Raw genomic sequence first — 19,440 nt, 5'->3', positions numbered from 1 at the left:
TTCAGGCTTTTAGATTTATCCATATATTTACCTTTTATTCCTCTATTCATTCCAATCTTGTATTTCAGAGCTTCCCTTGTGGGATTTCGTTTATGGGACTGTCCTTCTGCCTAAAGACATCCTTTAGAATTTTTTATCTCTAAACTTTTTGCTTCTTTAATTCTAAAACATGCAGGCTTTCTCCCCACATCAGGCAATTCTCCAAGACCGCCTCTGTGTCCTACAGTTCAACCCAATTCTGACACCATCTACCTGGAGGCAGCATCAGAACCCACAAGTTAAGGGCTCATTCCCCCAAGGGTGCCCCCCTTACCACCACTTCAGACACCAAAACCAAGTCTAAGTTATCACCTGCGCTCCTGATCAACTGGCTATAGGTGGGTTTCCACGACCATCCCTGGGTTCGATTAATTTGCTGCAGTGGCTCACAGAACTCAGAGAAACATTCTACTTACTAGATTACCGGTTGATTTTTAAAGAGTATAACTCATTAACAGCCAGATGGAAGAGATGGAGAGAGCAATGTATGTGGGAAGGGGCATGGAGCTTCCATGCCCTCTCTGGGCACACCACTCTCCCCAAACCTCCACGTATTCACCAACCTGGACACTCTCCAAACCCCATCCTTTTTAGGTTTTTATAGAGGGTTCATTATAGAGGTATGATTGATTAAATCATTGGTCTTTGGCATCTGATTCAACCTCCAGCACCTCTCCCTTTCCCAGAGGTCAGGGGATTCAAAGTTCTAACCCTCTAATCACATGGTTGATTCCCTCGCAACCAGCCCCCATCCACCGGGGTTTCCCAAATCACCTCATTAACATAAACTCTGGAGTGGCTGACAGGGGCTTGTTATAGCAATATATCTCTATCACTCTCATCACTTAGAAAATTCTAAGAGTTCTAGGAGCTCTGCGCCTGGATTAGGGACAAAGACCAAATACATATTTCTTACAAAAATCACATCACAGATGAAGATGTCATATTTCACCTCATTCTTGAATAACAGTTTGGGGTATACATTCTAGACTTGATAGTTATCTTTCTCTCAGTACACAGAAGATACAATGCTACACACCCACTGGGCTTCCTGAGCCTAGGAAGTGGCAACTGCCATCCATTCTGGAAAATTCTCAGCCATTCTTTCTCTCCTTCCGTAATTCCACTTAGATCATTACATTATATTAAATCTCTCTCTTCTTCGGTCTCTTAATCCCTTCTTTTCAGAGACTATATTCATAGATTTTAATTTATTTTTATTTCCAGAAGTTTTCTCTGATTCTGTTTCGTGGTCTATCTAATCATTTTATAGTCTCGTGCTTCTTACTAATATTTAAATGCCTTATTTCTTTAAATACACTAAGTATATTTATTTTATGTTATGTGTCTGGTTACTCCAATATCTGAAAAATCTGTGGGTTTGGTTCTACTGTTTTTTCTGCTGACCCTTGTTTCTTTGGGGGTTAAATGAGTGTTTCTGGGTTTTTTGTTTGTTTGTTTTTTAACAACAAAGGTGTATTCCTTAGAATGTATTCTCTGTACAACTTGAGTTGGACAAGAGTTTCTAAAGAAAGGTTTACACTTGGATTTGCCAGACTTCTAGAAATACTACCACCCAGAGCTACTCTGTTTTTTTAAACAGCTAATTTTCAGAACTTTATACTTTTTACAAAACAAACTAAAGCAGACAGGAAAACCAGCAATGAGCTCCCCCCAGGTATCTGTATTCACAGGGTTCAGCGTGTATGAAATTGGAAGCGAACGTGAAGATTTACACTGACTGGTTTCCTCTGGGTCATGCGCACCAGGCAGCTGGCTTTGGAGCGCCTCAAAGTCAGAGCTCTTTAAGCTCCAGTGTTTTCGTGAAAACTGACTTGGTTTGTCCAAGAAAGGGAGCACTTGCATTGCGAGGCAGCCTCCTTTTAAAAACACTGAGGTTGAACCCGGAGTGTGTATTTCTTTGGGTCTGCACCAAATATTTTAAGGTCTCTGTTAACTGGAGAACACTGAGGACATTTTTGGGACACACGACGTCCAAGGCAGCATTTCACTCAGAAGCTGACCACGCTTAATACCATGGCCCACCTCCTTTCTCATTTACTTATGGCTTCCACATCAGGGCACAGAAGCTCATGCTCACGCCAATGGACTGACATTCTACAAAAACCACTGTCCAGAGAAGACGCCTAGCTCTCGACTCTGGGGATCCACAGACCGTGAGAAGCCCTGAGCGTTTTTAATTCCCATCACAGACAGTGGCAGCGCCGTCAGCACAGGGGCTCCTGTGTCCTTTATTTATATGTAGTGAAGACCCCCGTCATTCCTGTCCAGAGGCTGTCCTGCCTTAATTTTGTTCTATTCCCTAACCAACTGGCGTGACTGAAGGTACCCCAGGAGCGGCACCTCAGATGCTGCTGCCCACCCAGCCTGACCACCTGCTCTCAGTTTGCGGGGATGGAAGAGGTCAGAACTGCCTGGCTATTTCCTCGCCTCGCAGGACTGGCCAAGCACTCACCGCCCCCTATGTCTCCATCACCTTTAATATCCCAGTCCCTCTCTGTGTCTCCTATTCCCCTGAAGTGCCCAATAGCTCCCCACCCCCAGCTCCACTCTCCCCACCTCCTCCTGAAATGACTCCTACCTGCATCTGGCTGCAGGTTCTTTGGGGGGGGGGTTCTGCTGCTCCCCCCGACACCAGGATGGCTCCTTTGTTGCTCAGTTCCCCATCCCAGCTCTGTGGGTACCAACAATCCACAGGGACAGGCCTGTCTGCCTTTTGCCCTGGGTCCTCAGACCACAGCTCAGAATCACCAAGGTCCTGTCTCCTCTGGACTCGGCACTCCATCACTGGTCCAGGCCTCTGAGACCTCTTCCCTTCTAGTCAGTCCAGCAAACCGGGGAAACTCCACTAAAATATTTTATCTGGTGTGCTCAGCTGTTCAAGAAAGAGCATCTCAATGTATCTGGTCTACCCAAAACCAAGTCCCAGCACCTGCCACTCAGAATGAAACCAGAGTTCCACGTGGGCCAGTTGTGGGTCACACTTTAATAGCCACTCTGGGGTATCTGGTGGGACACCCCATAAACACGAGATTCACATTGCAGCGGGAAAATGGAAATCAGTGGTTTAAAGAGGGGTAAGTCAGTCAGTCATCCCCTCACTGTGAAGACATGCCTGCATCAGAAAGCAGCAGCGAGTAAACCAAGCTGAAGCTCCTCTCTGCACGCTGGGCCCTGCTGTCCCAGGGCAGCCTCCCCTACCCCAAGCTCCTGAGGTCTGCAGGGCACGGAGGGGTCAGGCAGGGCTGCTGACACCACTGTGGGGCCGAAGCTGTGCAGATGGGGCACCCTGGCAAGAAATGGTACTGGGGCTCCCCCAGCTGGTTGCCCCTGAGCACAGGGATACACTTGGGAGATCCCTGGTGGGTGTGAGCAGTGTATACACCTCGACTCACAGACACCACCACTCCACCTGGCCCCCAAGATTTTCACCCTGAGACCTGCCCCCAAGCCAACATGGTAAGACAATTCCCAGAGCCCACTTGTCCCTTCAGCCACCCCAGATGCTGAGAAGCCTCCTCCCCAGGCCAGCCCGAGCAGACTCAAGAGGGATGCAGGTGGCTCAGACACATCCTGGAGCATCCCTGGCTGATGGATGAATGACCTCCAGGCCTATATGGTTTGGAGCCTCATCCAAGGTCTAGTGGAAGCTGGGGCTCAGCATAGCACAGAGGCAGGTGCAGGGCTCACCTCTACCTGCCCCCAGTTCCCAAGAGGCTCCTGCTGCTCTAGCCACAGAGCCGCCAGAAGAGGACGGCCCACCCTGAGCATAGGACCCTCCAGAGGAAGCATGGTAGGCTGGGAACACCTGGGCTACAGCAGCATGCCCCCCAATACCTGCAGCCCTGGGAGGCCCACGTACACTTGGGGAGCCTCCAAGCTGGTGTTCATTCAACTGGGCCACCCTGGGAGCGGGGGACGGCCTATAGGGTGCAGCAGATGGACAGAGGCCCTGTGCAGGAGTGCAGGGACATCCAGGGCTACTTGGTAGCTGTGGGCCACCAGTCTGGCACAGATGCAGCCAGGGCCACTAGACCGCTCTCAGAGGTTCTGATGTGGAGAGGGCCCTTGACTTTCTCTGCCCGCAGCAGAGCCAGCCCCACGTCCCCCTGGCCTGCCCGGTACTTGCCGGCTGCCTGACCTGACTCGGTGAGCACGGAGGTGCCGGGGGCGACACCGCCCACCGGGAGAGGGCCTGAGAGCTGTACTGGGAAGAGGCGCTTTCGGATGACACCCATGTGGTGGGTGCGGGCCGTCAGCTCCTGGCCAATGTAGCAGCCCTTGGTGAAGCTGATGCCGTTCATGAAGGCCAGGTTGGACTCCAGGGGCAGAGCCACTCCTGGGGGCAGGTCGTGGATCCCCTCGGGAACACCTGTAGGGGTGGGAGGGGAGAGGCTTGGTGAATCCTGGACTCTGAGGTGACCTACAGAGAGCTGGCAGCTCAACCCAGGGAGGCTGGCAGTGCTGGCCTGTAGGAGCCCCACCATCTGCCCCCCACAATCCTCCGGGTCCCTCCCATTCTCCAGGTCCCTGCTGCAGCTCCCCATCCTGGTCCCAGGTCAGCACCTGGGTCTGGTCTTATCCCAGACCCCTGCTCCCCCCCTGGCTCCTCCCAGAGCCTGGGCCCAGCACACAGCTTCCCCAGGGCCCTGTGTCACACCCCTCCTCCCCCTCCAATCCCACCCTAATCCCGCCCCACCATCCAGCACTTCTCCCTCACCCTTCCCCAGGCCCAGTCCCATGTCCATACCTTGCTGGTACCGGTGCCGGTGATAATCCTGGAGGTCCCCAAGCCGGGCCCCGGGCACCAGGGCTGAGCCCTCATCCTGGGAGAGGAGCCGCCAGCCCATGCGGGCTGTCCGGGGATCACGGGTGAGGATGGCGGTGCCCTCGGCCTTCTCCTGCAGTGGTGCAGCCCTGCTGGCGTCCTCAGAGGCACAGGGCAGCACAGCCCACACGCGCAGCTCAGGGCATGGCTCCACCGTGACCCTCCGCCGGATCCTGTGCAGCACCAGATGCCTCTGCAGCGCGTCCAGCACTGACGTGTCACACTCCAGGAGGAAGGTGGGCTGCTCATCCGAGTGCTCAAGGAGCCTGCAGGGGGAGGTGGGGTGGGCAGGGCACATGGTAGGAAGTGCGCAGGGTCGGGCCACGCCCATGCACGGCTGTGCCTTCCAATGCAATGGGCCACCCCTGGACCACCTGGTACTGCTGCACAGCGCAGTGCATGCTAGAAACCTCATGGCCACCACAGGACCCCTCCTCACCCACGGGGAGCAGTCTGACCAGTGGAGGAGAGGCCTTGGCCGGACCGGTGAGAAGCAGGGCCCTGGGACCACAGTGGTGTCAGGTGCTCAAGGTCACACTGAGGTCCAGGATTTGCCTCCTCCAGCCCTGAGAAGCCACTGAGAAAAAGCCAAGGGTTCTAAGGCAGGGTGCACAGTGGATCTCAGGAGGGATGCGAGCGGGCAGGAAGAGCTGGGGGGACAGCAGGCAGCTGATGCAAGGTGAGATGCGTGGTGAGGCCACGTCCTGCCCAAGGCCACCTCCCACCTCCCCTAGGAAAGCCCCACAACCTGATCAGAGCCCCAGAACCATCCTAACCTGCACTGGCAGCCAACATGCACTGGAAGGACCCTGGATCCTACTGTGGTGACCAGACGGATGGTGGAGCCATCACGGACAGATAAGCACAAAGGAGAGGCAGTGCACCATTGGACATGGAGGAGAAGCCCTAAGAGGAGACTTCTAGGACCCACAGGGGTATAAGGCTGAGGTCCTGGCTGTACATATGGATTGAGCAAGGACCCACAGCCAGGTGGAAGCTGAGACGAAGAAGTGGGTAAGACGTTCCAGGAGTACACATAAGAAAAAGGCCATCAGCTGGTACCCCCGCCCCCGCCCCCAGAGCCCACCAGCTGTGCCCCCAACCTCCTACCCAGGCAGGAAAGGGTTAAGTGCTGCCCTGAAGAAGTCAGTCACCCCCAGAGGAAAAAGCTGCAGAGGCTTGCTTTGTGTGCCGATCTGCTGTGGGTTCACCCCACAGCACAAAACCTTCCATGTCCCTGCCCGTTAACTACCAGCCGTGGGTCCAGTAAGGACGGCAACAACCACGTGGAGAAAGCGGGAAAGAGCAGGCTGCAGCAGCAAGCCAGGTTAGCCGCTCACCTCCCAAACGGTCCTCAAAGAAGGTCAAAACTGAGATCAGCTGAGGGGTGGGGAAAGGGTCATTTACAGCCGGAATTAAAAGGCCAGAACAAACAGAAGAATTCAAAGGCGATGCTGCAGATAACCCCACGAAAAGAAGTTCAATGTCACTTATCACGAGGCAAAACCCACTGTGATAAGACACCAGGGCACAGCTATCAGAACGGCTGAAATAAAAACATCCAAGGCAGAGAGAACGCAGAGGAGAAGCTGGATCATTCAGCCTTGCTGGTGGGAATGTAAATGGAACAGCCATTCTGGAAAATGGATTGTTCTTTATAAAACTAAGCACATAGCTACCACACGACCCAGCCATTGCACTCCTGGGCACTTACCCCAGGGAACACCCCAGGTGTTCACAGAAAACCCATGCATGAACGTTAGGAGCGGTTTTATTCTTAACAGCCAGGCAATGAAACCAAGATGCCCTTCAGCGGGTGAACGGTTCACACATTGTGGTACATTATCTCGGTGGAATAGTACTCAGCAGGGAAGAGGCTGAAGGGCATCGAGGTGAGTGAAACCCAATCTTAAGAGACTCTGTTCATTCGATACTCCTGAAATGACACAGTCATAGAGATGGAGGGCAAGCAGCTGAGTACCTGAGAGCAGAGTTTAGAAGGGAGCCTGATAGTAATGGAAGAGCTGTCTTGATCGAGGTTCCCCAGGTCCATACACGTGTGATCAAATCACAGAGCTGCAGGCACACGTGGAAATCTGGAGGAACCTGGGTGCACCCTGTGGCTGGCCCACGTCAGTCCCTTGGTTGTGACCTTGGACTACAGAAGGCAAGGTGTTGCCATTGTGGGAACTGGGTGAAGGGGACATGTGACCTCCCTGTTCATTTTTTTGTGGCTTCCTGGGTATCTATAATTATTTCAAAAGAAAAAGGAGCTGCCTCTGGAGAAGATGGGTTTGTGCCAGTGAGACACGAGGGAGACAACAGTCAGTTTTCATCATAAGCCTTTTAAGGTTAGGGTTTTTAACCATGTGCAATTACACTTTTATTTTTTAAATCTCTGATAGAGGAAGCAGGCAGAAACGGTATGAAATACTGGCAAGGGGAGGAACTGGGCATGGGTGAGCAGAATGTGAGGTTGCTGGGGAGAGAAAACCTTGGGAGGAGGAGGGAGAGATGCAGGTAAAGCCATGGCCACGTTGGGAGGAGACCCAGCCAGTAGAGGGCCCTAAGGAGGGGTGGTGATGGGACCACCAGAGTGCCGGGGTGGACAGGACCTCTGATGCGTCCATCTCACTCATGGGATGGACGTTCCATGGGTTCAAGATGGGCTTGGGTGGGGAGCAGGGCCAGGTTCTGGGCTCAGGCACTTTCTAAGCTACCTGTGCAAATGGCCACATGCCATGCAGCCCCTAAGGAATGACAAAGCTGCAATGTACCTCTGCCCCACCTCCCCAAATCTGACTGTCTGCTGCCCCTGCCACAGGTGAGTAATGGGGGACAGGTCGGCAGGAGAAGGGGTAAGGTAGTGTGAGCCTATGCTCAGGGCAGCCTTCTTGGCCGGCATAGCCAACAACTGGGCGATCTGGAGTACTCTCTGTGGGGCCGTCCTGGGCTCTGCTGGGTGCTGAGAGCACACCTGGATCCAGCCCACTCGATGCCAGGAGCATCCATGCCTGAGTGACAACCACAAATATCCCCAGACAATGCAAAGTGCCAGATCAAATACAGGATGCCCAGTCAGATGGGAATTTCAGATAAACAGTAAATAATGTCCTCAGTAAAAGTATTTCCCGAACACTGCATAGGTCATCCCTGAAAAGTCTGAGATTTACCTGAGCGTCCTGCAATTTTATGTTAAGCCCAGCAGCCCTTCCTGGAGCACAACCGTGGCAGCAGGAAGACAGAGGTGGAGAGGCAGCTGCAGCCTCCGCAGCAGGGCTGGAAGGCAGGATCTGGATATAGGATGTGGTGGCAATGTGATCTCAGGCGACCGTCCTCAGCCCAGGGCACGGGCTGTGTGAAAACCCGAAAAGGGAGGGTCAAGCCCAACTAAGCCCTTCCCCAGAACACCGAGCGGGCCCTCCTCCAGCAGCCTGATGCCCTGCACAGTGCCTGCCACCCTGGTACCCATCACCTCCATAAACACAGGGACCTCACTCCTCAAGTGCAGCCCTGGACCCAGCTCTGCCTCAACCTGGGTCTTCACACATAAACTGGAACAGCCACTTGGGAAGGCAGATTGGTGGTTCCTTACAAGACTACACATATTCTTACCTTACAAATCCAACAATCACACTTCTTGGTATTTACCCAAAGGAGGTGAAAACTAACGATCACGCAGAAACCTGTACACTGATGTTTACAGCAGCTTTATTCATAACTGTCACAATTTGGAAGCAACAGCGATGTCCTTGAGTAGGTATAGATATATAACCTGTGGTACATCCCAGACGATAGAATATTATTCAACACTAAAAAGAAATGAGCTATCAAGCCATGAAAAGACATGGAGGAAACTTAAATGCATACCGCTAAGTGAAAGAAGCCAATCTAAAAAGGCTGCACACTCTGTGATTCCAACGATGTGACTTTTTGGAAAAAGTGAAACGATGGCGAGAGTTCCAGATACAAAAATACCCTTTGAATGGCTGTGAGGAGCTAGGAGAGATAAACAGGTGGAGCACAGAGGATTTTTAGGGGCAGTGAAACTACTCTATATGATATTATAATGATACATACATGTTATTATACATTTGTCCAAAACCATAGAACGCACAGCACCAAGTGAACCCTAATGTGAACTTCGGGGAATTTTGGTGTCAATGTAAGTCCATCAGTTGTAAAAAAAAAAAAATTGAACCCACTGTAAACTCTGGAGAGAGATGCTGATAACAGGGGAGGCTGCACATATGTAGGGGCAGAGAGAATATGGAAAATCTCCATACCTTCCCCTCAATTTCGCTATGAACCTAAAACTGCTCAAAACAGTCTACTTTAAAAAACAAAAACTAAAGCTTTGTCTGAGAAATGGTGTCAAGTCTGGAAACAGGGTGCACTGAGGAAGCCACAAGTCAAGAATGGGAAACCAGAAGCATGACAGTTAAAATGAAAAATTCCAGAGAGAGAAGATGCAAAGAAAATGCCAGGCAGTGAGAAAGCATGAGGAAAGCAGGGAGGCCCCAGGCCCCGCCGCCAGTGTGGCCCTCTCCTCGGAGAGCAGACCTCAGTGAGATCTGGTGTAGGTGAATGGCCAATAGCAACCAGGAGGGGAGGGAGCACACCGTGGAAGCCAACAGCAGGCGAGAGACCTGAATGGAGGCACTGGGACAGGGTGCAAGGCCAGCGGGCTCAGCCCCCTCTTCCCCCGGCCCCATGCCCCCTGCCCTGAGCAGACCTGGGAGGGATGAATCTGGACACTGCTTATCAATCCCACAGGCCCAAGAGCAGCCATCTGAGAGACTGTTTTCACCTCTTCTCTCCACTAACTGCTCAGAAGTAGGGCCAATCACTCAGGCTGCCTCTGTCTGATGGAATGAAGACCCACCCCACCCCACCCTCAGGGCGGCACTCCCCGCAAAGGACTCTGAATTGGAATCTCACAAGAGCAACTGAGCTCAGGGGGCAGTATCCCAGTGCTCCCCAATTCTCCCAGTGCAGAGAGCAACTGGCACAGGGATACCCCATTGTGAGCAATTAACAAAGAAAGAAAAGCAAAAAATCCTCTACAGAACAAATCAGGGCACACACAATGTCTGGAAAGAGCCACCAAGCACGTGCCCGGTGACAAGAGCTGCCGGCCCAGCAGCCAAGCAAAGACAGGCCAAACCAGAAGGAAATTACAACAGAAAAAAACAAAAACAAAAACAAAAACCTAGAAACGAAAAAATTGTTTTACACTGTAGGGTGACTCATGAGGATATAAATCCATGATAACAAGAATGCAAAGACAGAAAGATGTAAAGGCAGACTGGAGACTCAAGGAAGGAAATTTGGGGACCACAAAATCACTAAAACGATGATAAACTAAAAAGTGAAATGACCAAACTAGAGATGACTGAAAAGAGGTGACACAGAGCTCAAGATAAGCAAAGAATGCAGTTTTTAAAAGAGATTAAAGCAACTACAGGAAAGATAATAATCACATACGACAAATCATGACAATGGTTTCTCTGAAACAGGGGACACAGAGTAGGGATCACAAAGTTTTCTGTAAAGGATCAGAGAGTAAATAATTTAGGTCTGAGGCTAGACGGTCTCTACCACGCTTATTATATTATTCTTACTTTTGCCACTGGAAGGCAAAAGCAGCCACACAGTACGCAAACAAATGGGCACGCAGCATTCCAATCAAACTTTATTTACAGAAACAGCAAAAGGGCTGGATCTGCCCAAGGGTCTTACTGTACCAGAGTCATAAAGCCCACCCAGTGCCCAGAAACACGACACGAAAGAAGACCCAAAATACAACACATCATCATGACATTTCAAGACAACAGGATAAAGAAGAGCCCCCAAGAGCTTCCAGAGGAAAAGCAGTCACACACAAAGCCCCAGAAATAAAAAGGCACTAGGCTTCTTAACAGCAACGCCAGCAGCACCAAGTCATGGCTTCAAAACGTTCAGGGATGATTTTCAGCCTGGAGTTTTATGCCCACCCAAGATACAAGATAAAACCATTTGAAGGAGTAAAAGTATCATACCTCCCAACAAGCCACTAAAGAACGTACTTCCTCCTCCAGAAGGCAGTACACTAAGGAAGATGCAGATGAGAACCCACAATAAAAGAGGGACATGGGAGTTGCCAGGGCAGCCACAGGCAGAGCAACTGCCTGGAATTGCATAAGAGGTTCTAGAGGAACCAAGTTCGAGAAAGCTCAGCAAGTGAAAACCACAAGTTCTACACGACAACGGGCAAAGCCACCGACTTCGCTTGTTCTTATGACCAACACGGACAGTCGTGATAAGGTCGGCAGAGACTGATGTGAACACACGCTGGTATCACTGAATACGGGGAGATTTTGGAGAGAAACGCACACCGGAGTGCACATCGGAGAACTCAGTGAGCAGTGGCACAAGCGGCTCCCCGCAGTGTGGCTCCAGGTGCCACGACCCCTTTTCCGTGCAGTGGGTCTGAACAGGAGAAGAGGCCAGGTGCAGGAGCGTCCAGGTCCTCCCATGGGTGCGAATCGCAGGCCCATCCGTGGGTGCCGGCTCCAGCCTACCGATGGCTGCCCTGCCCCGGCGCCTACCCCGAGCCCACCCCGTGTGCAGGTCCCCACGTGTCCCACCATGGGTGCCCCTCCAATCCCCAGGTGCCGTCCCACCTCGGCCCACCCTGTCTGTGCACAGGCTCCCAGATGTGCCTCCAGTGGATGTCCTGTCCTGCTCGTGCTCTCCCGGATGTCCATCCTGGGCCACAGGGAGTCCTCCCGTAAGTGCCCCGCCTCTGGATGCCCTAAGCTCCGCCCTCAGCCTGCCCCTCCCCCGTGTCTGCCCACCCCTGAGAGCCCTCCAAGGGAGCCCATCCCTCAGCCCTCCTTCAACCCCCGGAGCCGGTCCCCCACCATGCTCTCACCCGTAGAGAATGACGTCATAGAGCGTGCGTCCCTGGACATTGAGAAAGTGGGCGTAGCTCGCGCGCGCTGGGGCCGAAGCCGAGCCGGCCGCAGAACCCGGAAGTGGCAGCTCATTGGTCAGCAGACCCAGGAGGAAGGGCGCCGAGTCCGGTCCGCGCACGCGCACAAGGGCGCGCTCGCCCAGCAGGAAGCAAGCCCAGGCCGCGCCGCCCTTGGGGCCGCCGCCCTGACAGTAGGCGCCGTGGGCCAGGCGGCGCCTCGGAACCGCGCGCAGCCGCCAGCGCCAGGCCGGGCCGCCGCGCCCTGGAGTTGCGCCCCGGAGCAGCGCCGCGGCCGCCATCTTTGGGAGGAATGCGACGGCGCGAAGGGGCGGCCCGGGCGGCAGCGCGGGCGGGCCCCACAGTAGCTCCTGGAGGCAGGCTAGCGGAGCGTGCGCAGCGGGGCGGTGCGCGGGGTGGGGGGAGTGGGTAAGCCACAACAGCCCTTGGCGGCGGGAGAGCGGGGCGTGGGCGGGGCGTGCGCGAGCATGCGCGGGCCGGCACCGCAGCAGCCCCTGGAGGCGGGCGAGCGGTGCTGGCTAGAGAGTGGCCGGGGTGAGAGTGGGCGGGGCGTGCCCAGGGGCGGGGCTTCTGGCTGTCAGTCACCCACACATCCCTCCGAGGCAGGAGGCTACTCGTGTACTTGCGTGTACTTGGCGTGTCTTCGGTTCTCAGAGCATAGTTTCTGCTTGCTTGATTGTGGTGAGGTGGGCATAACCTAAACTTTACCATCTTAACCATTTTTAAGTACACAGTTTCAGGGGTGTTAAGCGCATTTACACTGTTTTGCAGTCATCCCCATCATCCAGAACTTTCTCATCTTCTGAAACTCGGGCCTTTTCAAACACTGATCCCTAGCTCCCTCCGCAGCCCCTAGGAACCTCATTCCACTCTATTTCTATGAACGTGACTCCTCTGGGAAACTCATAGAAGTGGAATCATGAACTAGTTGTCCTTTTGTGACTGGCTGGTGTCTTCCAGGTACCTCTGTGATGTAACATGTGTCAGTCTTTCTTTTTAAGGCTGAATAGTATCCACTGTATGTATATACCACATTTAGATTATCCATTCACCCACTGATGGACATTTGTGTTGCTTCCACTCATTGGCTATTATGAATAATGCTACTGTGAACACTGCAAATATCTCTTTGCAACTTTGCTTTCAGTTCCTTTGTTATTGTGTGAAACACACACTCCTGTGTGTCCTATGTTTTCACACTACACTTCTGACACTTCTGATCACTAAATGTGGGAGGGGGCGGGGGGTAGAATCTCCATTCCACACGATTTTCTGACACCAGCTGGGTGTCTTACAGTTTAACTCAATTCTGAACCTATCTACCTGGAGATAGCATCAGATCCCATAAGACTGCATGCACGCTCACTCGCTCTGCTCACTTGCTCTCGCGCTCTCTCTGTCCCTGTCTCTCTATCTCTCGGTCTCTCTTTCTTCAGGTATCTACCAGTTTGTCACCTGTGCTGAGCAACCAACTATACATCAGAGTTTCCAACAGCCCTCTCCTTAGGTTCAATTAATTTGCTAGAGTGCCTCACAGAACTCAGAGAAACATATTACTTACTAGATTACTGATTTATTATTGTTGGCATGGCAATATCAATGTACACACACACACCGTATGCGGAGAGAGCTGATGGCTACTCTAAAAGCTTATTAAGCTACACAGGCTTATAAAGCAGAAGAGAACAATCTGGAAAATGTTTAACTATGGTATGACATTTTTATGACTCTCTACAGGCACAGACTGTTCTTAGTTGAAGATCTTAAGATCCTTTGACGTTCTTGATCAGTTACGTTCGTCATGGAGCCAGTGAGCCTTACATCTTATCAGGGCGGAACATACGGGAAAATAGCTGCTTGATGATATTCTTTCTGACTCAGGCGGCTGTGCCTGTCTTAGGTTGCCCCCCTCTGGGGATCTTACCCGTCATTGGCTAACCAGCCCTCACACCTCTGAGTCTGCAGCTTTTTATAACTTGTTTACCAGTCCTGCCCAAGGCTCTTTGTTTGTTCACCTAATGGGGGGGGGGGTGGCTACAATTATAAAAGGGTATAACTCAGGAACAGCCAGATGGAAGAGATGCATAAGGCAAGGTACGTGGGAAGGGGCACACCACTCTCCCCAAATCTATGTGTTCCCCAACCCAGAAGCTCTCCAAGCCCTGCCCTTTTGGGTTTTTATGGAGGCTTCATTACAGCGATGTGATTGATTAAATCATTGACCGCTGGCTATTGATTGAATCTCCAGTCTCTCCTTCCGAGAGTTTTCAGGGCATGGGGCTGAAAGTTCTAACCCTGGTTAATCACATGGCTGGTTCTCCTGGCAATCCCTTCTCTCACCCGTAGAGAAACGTCATAGCGCTTGTGTCCCTGGACATTGAGACTCTTAGGGGCTTTCCAAAATCACCTCATTAACATAAATTGGTTGACAAGGGCTTGTTAAGAATATCAAGACACCTTAATCACCCTTATCATTTAAGAAATTCCAAGGGTTTTAGGAGTCCTGTGCCAAGAATAAGGATGAAGATTAAATGTATATTGCTTATTGCAAGTCACAATACCACAGGTGTATCCCCGGAAGTGGGATTGCTGCATCATATGGTAATTCTGTGTTCACATTTTTGAGGAACCTCCATACTATTTTCCTAAATGTATTAGCTCAGGCTTCATAACAAATTCCATAGACTGAGTGGCTTAAACGACATTTATTTCTCAGTTCTGGATGCTGGAAGTCTGAGATCCAGGTGCTGGCCGGGCTGGTTTCTGCTAAGGCCTGTGAGCAGCATTGCAGGGGAACAAGGCAAGGGGTTAAGACTGTGCTAGCAAATAGCGTGGGGCTCCAGGGACATCCCTGGGTCCCTGCTCCATCTCCCCTCGCTCTCACCAGCCTCATCCAGCTGCAGAACTTTCCATACTATCCAAATGCCAACAGGTCCAAACTGATGTGCAGTCCATGCATTTCTCCCAAATCCCAGACCTCTCCTGTTTGGCACTTCTTCCATGTCTGATACTCAAACCGTGCATGTACAGGTATGACCTTCACATGTCCCCAGTGTCCTGCAGCCCTATTGCCTGGCAGCCCCCATTGTCCCATACCCGGCACACAGCCTGGTGTTGGCCTCCACACCTCTGGCATCCTCATGTGTTGCTCCCACAGATTTCAAACCCCCACACTCCCCTCCCATCTCATCAGAGTCAGCTCCAGGGCATAGCTCCCTCTCCTGGTCTCCCTCCCCTGTTCCCAGCCTCAGCAGAACCCCCAACAGCCACAGGGCTCACGCCTCACCCCACTATCAGACCCAGATGCCAACCCCTTACAAAGCCACTCTGACCACCTATGTGTGCATTTCTCCACTTTTCTATTTGAAACTTTTAACCTACAGAAATTGTAAAAGAATAAACTCCTCAGCCCTCCCTCCTTCACACTGAACACTCCTTAGTTGTCATGTCTCTGGTTTTTGCTCTGGAGTTCCAAAGGCAGGGATCTCTGCAGCTCCCTGCTGCATCCCCAGGGCCCAGCACACATCAAGGGCACAGATAATATTGATTAAACAAACAAATCCCTGTCTAGGCAGATCCCTGTAAAGGACCCATCTGTGCACCACAGTCCAGCCTCACCCAGCTGTCCTCCTGCCACCCATCCCTCTGCCCAGCCTCCTCACCCCTCTGTCCAGCTCCTATTTGCCCCTCCAAACCCTCCTCAAGGCTTTGCTGCCCAAATCCTGTGAGGTCCCAGACCCTTCTCAGCTGGGCCTGGCAAGTCAGGACTGACTGCATGATCAGGGCATGGAGGGGCCCAGCCAGAGCTCCCCAGGGTCGCCCAAGCCTTCAGTCCCCCTCCCGGCTGCCTTCCTGGTTGTGACCAGCCAGGCCTGGAATGTGGCTCCACTGACCTTTCATGGAGAAGGTCTTCCTCTGCTGGGCCTGTGTTCTGAAGGTGACCCAGCACCTCCCTGCCAACCCTGTGAGGGCAGGGAGGAAACCACTCGAGGACAACATGGGGTGGGGGGGTGCATTCCTCCAGCCTCACGTCAGCCCATCCCTTGGCCAGCAGAGGAGCCTGCTTCCCACTGGCACAGCCTGCAGGAAGGGCCAGTAGGCCGACCCGGGGCCACCTGGAACCTCCCCAGACCTTCCAATCCAGTGTCGAGCCCAGCCCGCTTGGCACTGTCCAGCAGGTCCACTGCTGAGGCTGTTTAGTGCAGATTAACTCAGATGAAGTCAAGTGAAACTTTTAGCTCCTTGCTGCATGGTCCACACTTGAAATGTCCAGAGCCACTCTCAGCTGGTGGCTGCGTCCGTGGACAGAAGAAGGCAACATCTCCCACCATCCCAGAATCTGCCAAACAGCACTGCCCCAGGTTCCCTCTTCCGGGAAGCCTTCCCGGATCTCTGCACCAGCCTGGTTACTGCTTCTTCTCAGGTCCCCTCACTTTGTCCACTGGTCTGGGTGGAGGGAACTGTGGCTTGGCTTCAGGATGCCCCCAGGGAACCCCCCCTCATTGGCCTGGGTCCAGCTGGGGGCATAGGTTGCTGCTAGATACCATGTGCGGTCTCCTCCCTCTGAGGCCACAGGCCTCGGAGCTGTCAGGAGGGGTGGGGAGCTGAGAGCTGGAAAATCGGCAGGCATGGGGGTCCCAGACCCTGTTTCCCAGCCGCTGCCAAGCCAGGGGTTGTTTCCTGTTATTCTCTCCTCATGGCCTCCTCCCTTCCCAAAGGCAGAAGAAGGAAACTGCCCCCGTTCTGGGGGTGTTGGAGTGCCCCCCTCCCTGTAGCCCTCCACGATCTCCCTGAGCAGCCGGCGAGTTGGCTCCAGCCATGGAAACGGATGAGAATGAGACGAGGCCATTCTGTCTGCTCCTGCTCCAGCCACTCCCCTGGCCTGGCCCTGCCCCTGTACAGACCTAGGTGGGCCCCACACAGCCAGAGGACCCCACCAGGCAGGGAAGCAGGGATGGGAGACCTGGGCTTGGCCCACCAGCCTGCTCTAGGGCACAGAAGATGGGGACAGGAGGGGTGGCTTTGTACCCCAGTTCAGCTCTCCATTCAGTCACTGAGAGGGTTTTGGTTTTTGGTTTTTGTGTTTGTTTTTTTTTTAAGTAGCTGAGTGAGCATTAAGTGCCAAATATAGTGGTTGGGTTCCATCTCTGAGGGTTAACAGACTTGAACATCTTAGGTACCATGTCCCAGGTGGGCGATGGACACCCTGTTAGTGTATCAGAGCTCAGGCATGAGATCATGGTTATGATGGTTCAGAACATCAAGAAATTGGTGTTGGAGGTAGAAACACGGATGACACAGAGGTTGGCTCCCCTGGCCTGGGAGGGCCAGTAAAATCAGGGTTAGGGCTAGGGCCCTGAGTTCCTGAAGCAGGAGGCCTATGCCTTAGAATTCCCTTCTCCAGTGGTGATTGAGCTTTCGGTTGGGCATCTGCCTTCTATTATGGGCTGCACTGTATCCCCCCAAATTCACCTTTTGGAGTCCTAATGCCCAGGACCTCAGAATGGGGCTGTATTTGGAGATGGGGGTCTTTAAAGAGGTGATTATGATAAGATGAGTTCCCTAGGGTGGGCCCTAATGCAATAAGACCAGTGTCCTTATAAGAAAAGGAGATGAGGACACAGACACACACACAGGGAAGATCATGTGAGGTCACAGGGAGAAGACAGCTGTCTGCACACCAAGGAGAGAGGCCTCCAGTGCCAGCGCCTTGATCTTGAACTTCCAGTTTCCAGGACTGTGAGAAATAAATGTCTGTTGTTTGAGCCCCGAGTTTGTGGTATTTGTTACATAGGCTGAGCTGACTGAGATGCCTTCCAGAATAGAGCCACCATTTGCAGCTCCCCTCACAGCTAGGATGCCCTCTTAATAAGCTCTGGCTTGGATGTGTATTAGTTGGGGTTCTCTGGAGAAACAGAACCAATTCAATATGTACAGAGAAAGATTTATTATAAGGAATTGGCTCACTGAGTTATGGAGGCTGAGAAGTTCCAAGGTCTGCCATCTGCAAGTGGGAGACTCAGGAAAGCCGGTGGTGTAGTTCCAGCCTGAATCTGACTCTAAGGATAGAAAACCAATGTGCCAGATCAAGCTGTCAGGCAGGAGTTCCCTCTTACTCCATTGATTTTTTTTCCCCTACTCAGTCCTTCACCTGATTGGACAAGGCCCACCCATACTAGGGAGGATGTGCAGATTCAGTGTCAGCCTCATCCAGAATCTCCTCACAGACACACCCAGAATCATGCTTGTTCTGGGCACCCCACGGCCCAGTCAAGCTGATGCAAATTTAACCATTACTGACTGGAGACAGAATCACTTCTCTGGGAATCTCAGCCTTCACCCATCACCTGATTGGATGAAGGCCACCCACACTGAGGAGGATGGTCTGCTTTATCAGAGTCCACAGACTGACAGTGTTAATCTCATCTAAAACCACACCTCCCCCACAGCATCTAGATTGGTGTTGGACCAAATCCCAGTGCACTGAGACTCACAGCCTGATCCACATCTGACTTCCGAGTCATGGACACACAGCAAACGGATTTCCCCAGCAGCCCCTGGGCAGAGTCCCCCTCCCATTGACCCAACTACCTTACATGGTATCTAAACCAATTAGGAGGTGGGGGGGTGGGTACTGAGATGATAGAAACTGGACAGATTACACTGTGTGGGGTGAATTATGGACTGATATCAGGACTGTGGTAAAAGAAGGGGCCAGTGGTTGCAAAAACCCCAAGATCACGAGCCCCTGTGTGTGGGGAAGGTGGGGGCCGAACAGCTTTCCATGTGGCCAGAAGGGCCAACGGACCAAGGGCCCGCAGAGATTCTGTATCCCATATGCCCTTAAAATGTAACACTGACTCATTGAGAGGGATCCTGCGGGCCTGTGATTGCTGTGAAGTGAAGTGAGGTGACTTCAGGGCTGGTGATAAGAGTCAGTTGGCCTTCACTGGGTCCTCTTGGGCTGCCAAGCTATGAGGAGATCCAAACCGCATGTCTTCCAGAGAGGACGACAAAAGTCCAATCATTTGGGGGAAAGGATCAGGGAATGGCCGTAGGCAAAACAGGCTTTGCAAACCAAAGAACAAAGCCCTGGGGACCTGAGTCCAAGAGACAAAAAACCAGGCTCACAGGAATAAAAGATTAGCTTTATCTCCGTTACACTTAGAGTATACCTAGTTGCCACAAGACAAGAAGCTCAACTCTAAATTTTAACCTTCTCTTTCTGGGCCTTCTTGCAGAAATTTCTCATGCATTTCTTTCCCCTCACAGAAGCACTCTCTGTTCATGGTGGCCACCATGTAGCCATCTGCTGCTGATCGAAGAAGGTTGATGATTTCTGGAAATCATCAGTAATCATGAGCCAAACCCTCCCTTTTGTTATAAAAGCAACTTCCCCCTTCTACTCAGAGAGCTTCTGCTTGGAAAGCGGGCACTTTTTTTTCCTGCTTTCTCCCTTATGAACAAACTATCTCTTTTAATAAAAAGCTTTGTTTGCCTACAAGTCTAGTGGAAGTGACATTCATTTCTTTGATATTGTTTTCTAAGAATCTGGAAAGAGCCTGTAACAGAGAGA

General features: G+C 52.2%; 1 protein-coding gene and 1 long non-coding RNA gene across 4 annotated transcripts; both read right to left on the bottom strand.

The window, feature by feature from the left end:
* Positions 1–3,027: 3,027 nt before the first annotated feature.
* On the bottom strand, positions 3,028–12,306 carry IBA57 (iron-sulfur cluster assembly factor IBA57). Of its 3 annotated transcripts, XM_064484552.1 has the most exons (4): positions 11,805–11,921; positions 8,062–8,242; positions 4,811–5,154; positions 3,028–4,432 (listed from the first exon to the last, which is right to left on the bottom strand). In XM_064484552.1, the coding sequence occupies exons 3-4, from the start codon at positions 4,908–4,910 to the stop codon at positions 4,041–4,043; spliced, it is 492 nt and encodes a 163-aa protein (XP_064340622.1). In that variant the 5' UTR covers positions 4,911–5,154; positions 8,062–8,242; positions 11,805–11,921; the 3' UTR covers positions 3,028–4,040. The 3 variants fall into 3 exon arrangements, with proteins under 3 accessions (XP_064340622.1, XP_010984403.3, XP_064340623.1); XM_010986101.3 differs by lacking the exon at positions 8,062–8,242 and having other exon boundaries at positions 11,805–12,306; XM_064484553.1 differs by lacking the exons at positions 8,062–8,242; positions 11,805–11,921 and adding an exon at positions 11,554–11,672.
* A 2,248-nt stretch (positions 12,307–14,554) lies between these two features.
* Positions 14,555–15,947, bottom strand: LOC135321027 (uncharacterized). The gene is made up of 2 exons (XR_010380439.1): positions 15,758–15,947; positions 14,555–14,637 (listed from the first exon to the last, which is right to left on the bottom strand). It is a non-coding gene; the product is annotated as an uncharacterized LOC135321027 (long non-coding RNA).
* Between the last annotated feature and the right edge of the window lie 3,493 nt (positions 15,948–19,440).

The sequence above is a fragment of the Camelus dromedarius genome, chromosome 3, assembly GCF_036321535.1.
Source record: "Camelus dromedarius isolate mCamDro1 chromosome 3, mCamDro1.pat, whole genome shotgun sequence".
Classification (NCBI taxonomy): Eukaryota; Metazoa; Chordata; class Mammalia; order Artiodactyla; family Camelidae; genus Camelus; species Camelus dromedarius.
Note: the sequence above shows the minus strand (reverse complement) of the source record. Positions and strands in the feature narration are given on the sequence as shown.